This window comes from Nannospalax galili, unplaced genomic scaffold, assembly GCF_000622305.1.
Source record: "Nannospalax galili isolate Female #2095 unplaced genomic scaffold, S.galili_v1.0 scaffold944, whole genome shotgun sequence".
NCBI lineage: Eukaryota > Metazoa > Chordata > Mammalia > Rodentia > Spalacidae > Nannospalax > Nannospalax galili.
Window position 1 is genome coordinate 1,138,822 of NW_008352899.1, and position 11,459 is coordinate 1,150,280.

An 11,459-nucleotide genomic window follows, 5' to 3' on the forward strand; every position below is an offset into this window, starting at 1 on the left:
CTCTTGCCACTCCAACCTTCCACGAACCCTACTCACCATTCTGACCTTTCTTAGTGTGCCGAGCTCTGGGAGTAACAGCAAACTTTCAGTAAGTTCTCACCGTCAAGCTAACGCTGCCTTTGCCCAGACTGTGCCAGAGCACGGAATGCTTGCTCCCCTCTCCCTCTTCCAGTCCTAAGTTAAATTCTTCCAAGGCTAACTCAGATATCACTGTCACTATCAAGTAGTTCCACAGTTGTTAGTCAGTGCCTTTTTTCCCACAATGCTTTTGACCTCAACTATAACTCTTCTATTACTTTATTACTATCTGAATCTCCACAACTCTGTAATTTGATTCCTAGACCATCAGCATTAACACTACCTGGGACCTCATTAGAAACAAAGACTGGGCCCTCTAAGATCTACAGGGCAAGCAAGATTCTAAAGCTTAACAAGATACTAGGTTTATATGCACATTTAGGCTTGAGAAACACTGGTTTATAACTGCCTGGACTATAAACCTTCCAATGGCTTTCTTCCACCTCTGTCCTGGGAGCCCTTCATAAAACTCAGGACCCATGGTGAGCATGGTAGCACATATCTGTAACCTGGCATTTGGGAGGTTGAAACAGGAGGACTATGAGGCTAGCCTGGGCTACATAGTGAGACTTTGGTGAAAAACGAAAAAAAAAGGCTGGTATAGCTCAGTGGTAGAGCATTTACCTAGCATAAGCAAGGCCCTGGATTCACTTCCCAATGCTGAGAGAGGGGGGAAAAAAGGAAAATAATAAAAACTTGATACCTAAATGTCTTCCTCTGAGTTGTTTTATTTTGTTGGTTTTTGAGACAGGGTCTCCCTGTAATCCCAGCTGGCCTGGAACTCAGAGAGATCCACCTGCCTCAGCCTCCAGAATGCACCACACCCAGCTGAGTTGTTTCATTTGTAATAATTATACATGATAGTTTTTTGTTTGTTTGTTTGTTTGTTTTTGTCTTTTTGAGACAAGATCTCCCTGTAGCCCCAGCTATCCTGGAACTCACTATGTAGACAAGGCTGGCCTTGAACTCACAAAGATCCACCTGCCTCTGCCTCCCAAGGGATTAAAGGCATGCACCACCACACCCGGCCTATATGATAGTTTTTTTAAAGTTCCTGGAATACACCCTGCTTTGTAGACTTTCATTTACATGCAAAATATCACAATCAGAATAGCTTTATAGACTAAAAACATGAAGACCTGGAAAACTGTACATCATATACACACACGAATATAAAGACAAAAAACAGGCTGGCCAGATGGCTCAGCAGGTAAAGGCATTTGCTGCCAAGCCTGACAGTCTTTCAATCCCTGGGACCCACGTGTCCACATGTGTCCCTGTCTCCCACCGCCCCACCGCCAAATAAATATAAAATTGTTTTAATAAAATAAAATGTAAAATATAATAATTCCACACCAGGCGTGGTTCATGTAATGCCAGCACTCAGGAGGCAGAGGCAGGAAGATGAGAATTCAAGGTCATCTTCAGGTGCATAGTGAGTTTCTGGCCAGGCTGGGCTACATGAGACCAATAAACCAACCAACAGGACTGAGGAGACAGCTCAGTTGGTAAAGTCCCTGCCTTGCAAGCATGAAGACCTGAGTTAGATTCCCAGCATAGGCATAAAATGCTGGTTATTGTGGCAAGCTTGTCACCCAGTGCTGGGGAAGCTGGGCTGAGGGTCCCTAGGGCTCACTGGCCAGCCAGTGTAATTTAATTGGCAAGTTCTAGGCCAATGAGACCCTGTCTGAAAGGAGGTGGACTACACTCCTGACAATGACACCCTAAGCTGTCCTCTCATCTCCACATGCATATATAGACATACATGCAAACACACAGGTATTAAAAAACAAAAGCTTGTCTGGCGGTGGCACACACCTTTAATCCCAGCACTTGGGAGGCAGAAGCCAGCCTGGTCTACATAGTGAGTTCCAGGCCAGCTGGGGCTACAGGGAGACCCTGTCTCAAAAAGGCCAAAAAAAAAACCAAACAAACAAACAAAAAAAACCCCAAAAAACAAAAGCTGGCTGGAGAGATGGGTCATCAGTTTAGAGCACCCACTGCTCTTGCAGAGAATCAAGGTTTGGTTTCCAGCATCCACATGGTAACTAAAAATTATAACTCCAGTTCCAGGGGATTCGACACCCTCCTCTAGCCTCCACAGGCATTGCACACATGGTACACTTACATATATGCAGGCAAAACACACACACATTTTAAAAAGCTATTAATACAAACACCAAATGGCATACAGTATATATGGCATATAGTGTACTAAAGTTTACAGATATGAAAGATGGCCATGCTATATGCAGAGCTTTTAAAAGATCAGTTTGTATCAATATATGAATCTTTTTAAGAGTCTGTGAAGGAGCCCGGTGTGATGGCACACACCTTTAATACCAGCACTCAGGAGGCAGAGGCAGGCAGATCTCTGTGAGTTCGAGGGTAGCCTGGTCTACGTAGCAAGTTCCAGGCCAGCTGGGGCTACTGGGAGACCCTGTCTCAAAAAGACAAAAAAATAAATAAATAAAAATAAATGTAGTAAGAGCTGATGTGGTGGCATGTACCTTTAATCTCAAGATGTAGAGGCAGAGGCAGGCAGATGTCTTGAATTGGATGCCAGCCTGGTTTATACAGAGTTCCAGGTCAGTCAGGGCTACATAGTGAGACCCTGCCTAAAAAAGTAGTAAGAAAAAGCAAAGTCACTTTCATTTGAAACCATTCTCTGCATTAAGTCCCTTATGTGGTGACATGTGGGAAGCCGGGGCTCTGAAGCTTTGTGGCCACTGTACAGATGGCAAGGCCTCAAGCACCTGCTCTGACCACTGACTCAGGGCTGGTGTCTTAGTGTCTTTTCTGTTGCTGTGATTAAATACCCTGACAAAAGCTACCTAAGGGAGAAAGGATTTATTAACTCAGGATTCCAGGATACAGTCCGTCACTGTGGGACAGTCCAGGCAGCAGGAATGTGACAGCAGCTGGACTCACGACATCCACAATCAACAGTAAGAGCAATGGATTAATACACGAAAGCTGATGCTTGGCTGACTCGCTCCTATACAGCCAGTCAGGCCCAGCCCACAAGATGGTGCTGTCCACATTCAGGATGGGCCCAACTGAGAAACTCTCATAGGCCTGCCCACAGGCCAACCAAATCTAGAAAATTCTTTACTGTGACTCCTTCCCAGATGACTCTACATTGTGTCAAGTGGACAAAGCTAACAATCACAGTGAGAGTTCTCACACCCAGGACAAACTCCACTCCAAGCTTGGAAGAATGTGGCCAATGCAAGGCCACGGGAGTCTGAGCCTTGTCCTTTGGGAGGGCGGGGTCTCATTATTCATAGTTACTTCCTCTCAGATGCTAAGAGAAACAGGGAACCTCTCAAGGACAAAGCATCCAGAACTGTTTGTGTTGCACCATTGCCCCCTGGTGGCCTGCTCTGGAAATGGACTTTGGTTTGATGCAACAGTGTGATGGAGTAAACATTTTAAATGCTCTCCTTTCGTCCCTGGCTTTTGTGTGTGATGAGGAATGAACCATGGCCTTATGTGTGCCAAACACACACTGCCACCACCCTGCAGTCCCAGGTCTACTCGTTTCAAGGAGCCAGACAGAGAGTCAGGACCTGAGGCAGACAGACTAGGTGCTTCATGTGATGCAGAGGCGGTTACGGCCCCTTCCCTCCTGTCCTGTCCTTCCTATCACTTGGGGCCTATTGACGGAGATGGCACTATGCTTATCAGTGCTACCTTTCCTGTTTTCTCTCTGTCTCCATCCACTTCCCAGAATCACAAGAGCAGAGCCCATGCGCCCTTGGCCATGACCTACTATGGAGAAGTCCCAGGGCATCCACTCAACCCTCCAGGCCTGAGGTTCCAGGCATTGACATTCAGGTATGTCAGGTACAGTGCTGCTGCCTCCTCAGAGATAACAGAGTGGTGACAGTCAGTCCTTAGCTGTGCTGCTCCAGGTCAGACACTGTGCAGCCTCCTCGCTCCTCCAGGAAAAAGGAAACATTCAACAGGATATCTGGAACGGGAAGAGAGAATACAAAACATCAGGCTTAGAAAGATAAACCAGCACTGCAGGGGCAGCTCTCTAACACGTCCACAGCAAGCCCCCGGGAAAGAAGGCACAGGAACTACAGGCACCTTGCACAAGGTCTTGGTGCTCCTCCTCTGAAATCTGGTCCCAGGCCTTGGGCAGTGCTTGGATGCTGGCCAAGTCGCCCCAGTGGATGGAGGAGAGGAGGTACTTTCTCTTCAGGTACCTTCCCAGAAGTTAAGGACTGATCTGAAAGAAAATGCAATCTGCTGGGGAGAAGTATAGGGAGTTAAAGTTAAAGTGCAGCCATTGCTCCACCTTGACGCAGGTAGGCAGGGTTCCCTGTGCCACAAGGATCTCTGAGCACCTCTACCAGCACACTTGATGCTACCAGGAAAGAGGACTCATGTCACTCACCTGCGACTCAGGACCTCACCATGGTGAGGACGGAGCTAGACACCAAAAAGGAACAAAGTGACATGAAAGACAACCCAGTGGTGGTTCAAAGGAGCAACAGAACCATATCAGAGGAAGGCAGGGACAGCTCATTGGCAGAAGCCCAATGAGGAGTGGGGAAGCTTGAGTTGGACTAGAAAGCTGACTTCCTAGTGTCCTGACATGGCAGGAACAGCAGGAAAGTGGTAGAACGGAAGCTTTAGCCAGAACAGAGACAGCATAGAGGACCAAGGCAGGAACTCTGAGCCTTATCCCACCAGCAACAGAAGCTGCGGACAATCCCTAGCTGATCAAATTAGACTCAAGGATGATTGGCTATGCTCCTTAACTGCAGTCAGCTTACAGACAGAAAGCTAGCACTATGGCAATATGGAGCCTGAGCAAGGCTATGTGGGATTAAAAGGCCATGTCAGGCTAGGAGTGGTGGCACATGCCTTTGGTCCCAGCACTCGGGAGGCAAAAGCAGGCAGATCTCTATAAGATTATGGCCAGCCTGGTCTATATATCAAGTTCCAGGACAACTGGGGCTACAGGGAGACTCTGTTGCAAGCCAACCAAAGAGCCATGTCAGGAGCTGGCAAGATGACTCAGCAGATAAAAGGGCTTGCTGCCTGGTGACATCTCTGCCTCATGATGCCTGCCCTGATACCCCAATAAAATCACAACCCCACCCACACTTTACATTCCCTGCTTTATTCTCCATGCCACTTACAGCAAACAATACTCTCTATATTTCCCTTTTCTTATGCCTGTTTCTCAGCACCTATAGCAGTGCCTAGCAAGTAAATCATGAGGAGTTACTATTTTTAAAAATGCAAAAAGAATCCAAGTCCAAGAACCAAAGAGAACAGTACTAAACTCTAGTTTTCTAGGCCCATGAATCCAAAGCTACTTGGAACAGCTCTGCACAGTCAGGAACACGCCAAGGATATGAGTTTCGGTAGTGTCTATCGATGTCTTGCAGCCACTCCAACATGTCGGCCACAGAGGGGCTCACAGCTGAGGGCTGCAGGACAGCATCTATGCCAAGCATGGCCGCATGCTGCTCATAAGTCTTAAACACATGCTCCACATGGCTGCTGACGGTGTCCCGAACCTTGAGGAGGATAGTTCTGTGGGAAAAGAGTGGCGTTAGGTAGTATCTCCAGAATGGTAGGCAGTAAGATGCCTCAAACCTGGCACTATTGGCATACAGAGTTTTTTGTTTTGAGACAGGGTCTCAAAAAGCCGGGCATGGTAGTGCACGCCTTTGATCCCAGAACTTGGGAGGTAGAGGTAGGCAGATCTCTTGTGAGTTTGAGGCCAGCCTGGTCTACAATATTGAGTTCCAGGTCAGCTGGGACTATAGGGAGACCCTGTCTCAAAAAGACCGCCCCCTGCAACAGCCGGGCATGGTGGCTCATGCCTTTACTCTCAGCACTTGGGAGGCAGAGGCAGGTGGAGCTTTGTGAGTTCCAGGCCAGCCTGGTCTACATAGTGAGTTCCAGGCCAGCTGGGGCTACAGGGAAACCCTGTCTCAAAAAGACCAAAAAAAGAAAAAAAAAGACATTCCCCCCCAAAAGGGGAGGGGGTAGATAGGGTTTCAAAACTCACTGTGTAGATGAGAATGGCCTTCAACTTGAAATCCTGCCTCTCCCTCCTGTGTGCTAAGATCACAGGTGTATATCACCATACCTGGCTCTATTAGTTTGAGCCAGGGCCAAACTAGATTGCTAAATTCTATGGCCCAGGCTGGCTTGTAATTCATGATCCTCCCTCTCTTTTTGTTAAATCTATGCAAGAAACAACCATCTTTATTTCTGTAGTATGTTGGAACTCAGGCAGACATGCTAGGGAAGTGATCTACCACTGAGCTGCACCCCAGCCACATTTGGCAAATTCTTTAGCACTTTTTTACTTAATTTGTATGTGTATGGGAGGGGGCACATACATGCCACAGCACATGTGTGGAGGTCAGGAAACAACTCTGTGGATTCAGTTCTCCACCTTCCCACAGGTTCTGGGGATCAAATTCAGATGGTCACAAGGCATGCATGTGGTACACATACATAAACATAGGCAAACATTCATAAACATAAAAATCCTTATAGGCAAAAAAAGGAAACACAATGGTGTTCAAAGTGCTTCTGGCAGGCCCTGGCTTATGGTATTATTATTATTATTATTTTCATACTTACTGTAAGAGACCTACCACCAATACAAAGGCTGTAACTTCCCAAAGGACAAAAGCATTCCCTAGCCCAGAACTCTGGATTTCAAAAATGTCTGACCATGATCACAGTGAAACGAACAGAAAAACATGGGGCTGGAGAGATGGCTCAGCGGTTAAGAGCACTGATTGCTCTTGCAGAGGACCCGGGTTCGATTCCCAGCACCCACATGGCGGCTACGAAATGTCCTTAACTCCAGTTCCAGGGGAATCCAAAGCCCTCTTCTGATCTCTGTGGCACTGCACGACACGGGTGCACTCACATACATGCAGGCAATACACTCATACACATAAAATAAAAATAATTAAATATTTTTTAAAAAAACAGAAAAACAATCCAAAACCCAAATACAATAAACAATGGAAATGAAACTCACAAAATGCATCTGGGTGTGGTGGCATAAACCTTTAATCCCAGAATTTGGGAGGCAGAGGCAGGTGGATCTCTGTGAGACTGAGGCCAGCCTGGTCTATAAAGTGAGTTTCAGGACCAGTTAAGGTTGCATAGTGAGACCCTTTCTCAACAAACGAACAAAAAGTCTGAAAGCCACTAGGCTAAAGGATACCAGGTACATCCTAGGATGGAAGCTGTCACATAGTTCTGTTTACAGTACTGGGGACTGAATTTACTGCTTCACACATTCTAGGCAGACATTTTTCCACTGAGCCACATCCCCGCCTCTTAATTAAAAAAAACAAAAACAAAAACCCACTAAGATACAATTCATATACCATAAAATTCACCCTTTTAAAGTATACAACTGCAGCCCACACCTGCAGTCCCAAGTGAAGATTGAGAGGCCAAGGCAGGAGGAACATGAGGCCAGCCTAGGCTATATAGCAAGACCCTGTCCCCCCCCACACACACACATAGAGTACACAGCTTACAATGGAACTACTCTGCACACACAGTACAGTGGTGTCGTTCTCATTTGTCCAAGCCCTCAGAACATACAAAAACAAAGGGAGTCCAATGCAAACTGAATTTTCAGGGAATATGTCACACCGACTCATCAGAGACATTGAGTGTGCCCCGAGATGCAGGATGTGGACAGCAGTGGAGGTTATTTGGGGGGAAGAGTGTAAAAAAGTGCTCAAACTTCCCATTCAAAATGGCTCTAAAAATTAGAGTTCTTGGCCACTTTCTCCTAAGAAGCCTGAATCCACTTGGGTGTGTCTTAATTTTTGTGACTCTTCCTTGAGAAGCCTACACCCTTGCTCTTCTTGGAGCTGGAGTTACAAACAGCTGTAAGCCGCCTGATGTGGGTGCTGGGAACTGCAAGAATGTTACTCTTAACTGCTGAGCCATTTCTCCAGCCCCGTGTACCTATTTTTTTTTCATTTGTTTCGGCTTTTGAGACAGGGTTTTCCTGTAGCCTCAGCTGACTTGGAACTCCTTATACAGACCAAACTGGCCTCAATCTCACAGAGATCCATCTGCCTTTGATACCCAAGTACTGGGATTAAAGATGTGTGCCACTATGCCCAGCCTCCCATGCATCTATTTTTTGTCCCTATAGATTTGCCAATTCTGGGCAGTTCATAGAAATATATATATATATATTTTCTGTTTGTTTTTGTGTTTTTGAGACAGGGTCTCCCTGTAGCAGTCCTCCCGCTCCCAGCTGGCCTGGAACTTACTACGTAGACCAGGCTGGCCTTGAACTCTCAGAGATCACCTGCCTCTGCCTCCCCAATGCTGGGATTAAAGGTGTGCACCACCATGCCTGGCCATTAGAAATATAGTTTTCTGTGTCTTGTTCTTTTCCACAGCATGTTTTCAAAGTTCATCCACATTGTGGGATGTATTGCAATTCCTTTTTATGGCCGAGAAAATAGTCCATTACATGGACCTACTACATTTCATTTATTTGCTCTTGATGAACATTTGGTATGATCCCACCTTTGGGGCATTATATATAATGCTGACTCCTACAGAGTCCTTAAACAGCTATTATAGATGAAGAACTGACCAGTACAGAAATGGTGTAGATGATCCAGGAGATTCTTGTGGATTCCTGCCTTCATTCCTCAACAACCCAGAAACAAGAGACAGATCTAGAGCTACATCCATAGATCGAAAGAACACATCACTTTGTGCACTGGCTTACCTCTCTGGTTACCTCTCACCACCCCTGCTCCAGCCATACTAGTCTCCACAGGGCACTGCTCATCCCGCCTCTTAACTCAATTCCAATGGGTTACTTTGGGATGTTACTTTCTCCCAGAGGTTTCCTTCCTGTCCATGTTGTACCTATCACTATCTTATGACATAATTTAATTGGCTTTCTTATCTCTTCCCCTCAATTGAGAACAGGGTAAATCTGTCTCATTGTTGTATCCATAGTGCCTTGTGCTTGGCATTCCATGGGCACTTAAAATGTTGTATTATACAAATATACAGAATACAATGTACTCTGAACAAATGAGACATCACACAAAAATCAGAGCTGGGGGTGGTCACCAACACTCAGCAGACCAGTGATGGTTAAAGAGCTCAACTTAGGTGTTAGGCACCTAAGCTCTGTTGGAATCGAGCTCTATTTTTCACTCACTAGCCACGTGAACAGAGCAACCAACTTGAGTCTGCTTCCTCAGTTGCAAAATGTAATTCATAAGCCCAGCATGGTGGTGCATGCTTTTAATTGCAGCACTTGGGAGGCAGAAGCAGGTAGATCTCTGTGTGATCAAAGCCAGCCTGGTCTACAAATTGAGTTCCAGGCCAGCTGGGGCTACAGGGAGACCCTGTCTCAAAAAAAAAAAGTGGCATGAAGTTAAGCCAATATGTAGCGCAGGATGGCCTTAAACTCACAATCCTTCAACCTTAGGTTCCTGAATGTCCATATCCAGCTTCATTTTGTGACTTCTACTTAGCCTCCCAACTGCTGTGCCTAGCCTGACATGGGGCGATGCCATCCAGGTTTAAGATCTTTCCATTAAGAAATGGGCCATGAAGCCTCTTACAGCCTCTCGCCTAGCTTGTCCAGGACAGTGTCGCCAGCCTCCAGCTGCTTGCGCCTCAGCCGTTCCTGTAAGTCTGGAAAGGGCTGAAGGGCTGGCACATCCTCAAACCGCAGACTCTCCACTGCCTGCAGCTGCTCTGCCAGGTTGCTGAGAGAGGAGAGGAGGGGTGAGCAGTCCTGCAGGGTGCTCTGCCACAGACCCTGCTGCTCCTCCACTGCAGGGAAACACGTCTTCAAAGCCTCCTGCACAGCCAACAAAGGCTGCTCTTGAGCCATCTTCTGTTGGGGGAAAAACAAAACAAAACCAAAAAGAGTAAGGGTACCAGAAGGGGAGGTTCTGGGTCAAGTACGAATCATATCTGACCTTGTAAGGAGGTTGGTTCTTCGTCTCCAAATCCTCCTGAATGGGGGACATAAGGAAAAGGGGCCTCTCACGAACTACTAAGCAAGAATTCCAGTAGCACAATTACCAACTGCTTAAGGCTGTTCCCCCGTCCCAGTAGTCAATTTGCAACCTTCCAGGAACCTCACCATAAACCCCATTAACGGGGAAAGACAGGCACTAATAAATCTCTTGTTTCATCTTATCAGATTATACTATCCAAGGCATCGCTAAAGCCACCTTACTTCTCTTATCAAAAGAGAGAAGGGGGTGTTATTAGCAGCCTTCTTAGTTGTAACTTAAGACCTATCAAAGATATCACTAATACTAAGACAATTAATTGCTGATTCTCCCTGAAACCACTTGGGTACATTTTACTTTCTAGGACTCTCTATGAAGAACTCTGAGATGTCTGTATTTTCTTCTGAGCGCCTCTCTTAACGTTTGTGCTTAAGTCTATATTAAAAAATACTTTCGGTCTGTAGAGATAGCTCATTGGTTAAGAGCATTGGCTGCTCTTGCAAAAGACTTGGGTTCAATTCCCAGCACCCACAAGGCGCCTATTAACCATCTGTAACTCCAGTTCCAGGGGATCCAACACCCTTCTCTGATCTCCGCGGGCATTGCATGACACGGGTGCACTTACATACATGCAGGCAATACATTCATAACAAAATGAAAATAATAATAAAAAAAAAACATATCTTTAGCCCGGCGTGGTAGCACACGCCTGTAGTCCCAGTACTTGGGAGGCAGAGGCAGGCGGATCTCTGTGAGTGTAAGGCCAGCCTGGTCTACATAGTGAGTTCCAGGACAGCTGGGGCTTACAGGGAGACCCTGCTTCAGAAAGACCAAAACAAAACAAAACAAAACAAAAAACAGAAAAAACCTATCTTTAGACAGGGCACGGTGACACACGTCTTTAATCCCAACACTTGGGACACAGAGAGTCCCGGGCTAGCCAGGGCTGCATAGGGGGACCCTGTCTCAAAAACAACTTTAATAAAAAATCTCCAACTCTGTTTCACAGCAAGCCCGCTTTGGTCTGACTCTCGGTCTCGGTCTCTGAAAGCTTAGAGAACACCTCAGGCTGCTGCAGGTGGCAGGGCGAAGCTGTGCCTCTGCCGTGTCACCGCTCCTACTCCGACGTTCTTCGGATCGACTCTCGGTAGGAAGGACCCTTGCTTCTCACCTTGGGATGGGGGGTCCTGGCCGTCCTTCGAAGGGGCTTTTCCTGAACAAGGCCTGTCTCCCCTCGGATCCGTGCTTCTGAGACTGCCAACTGCTCCCTAACCAGCAGGAAAACTTAAACCCGGACCAGTCAAAGAACACACCAAGTCCCACACCGCATTGGGCTGTGCGCATGCTCAAAAGCGGCTG

The 11,459-nt window shown here is 46.7% G+C and overlaps 1 protein-coding gene across 1 annotated transcript; it reads right to left on the reverse strand.

The window, feature by feature from the left end:
* Nucleotides 1–2,931: 2,931 nt before the first annotated feature.
* On the reverse strand, nucleotides 2,932–11,453 carry CUNH1orf109 (chromosome unknown C1orf109 homolog). Its single transcript, XM_017802511.2, has 5 exons — nucleotides 11,272–11,453; nucleotides 9,699–9,976; nucleotides 5,458–5,637; nucleotides 4,177–4,295; nucleotides 2,932–4,054 (listed from the first exon to the last, which is right to left on the reverse strand). The coding sequence occupies exons 2-5, from the start codon at nucleotides 9,971–9,973 to the stop codon at nucleotides 3,978–3,980; spliced, it is 651 nt and encodes a 216-aa protein (XP_017658000.1). The 5' UTR covers nucleotides 9,974–9,976; nucleotides 11,272–11,453; the 3' UTR covers nucleotides 2,932–3,977.
* Between the last annotated feature and the right edge of the window lie 6 nt (nucleotides 11,454–11,459).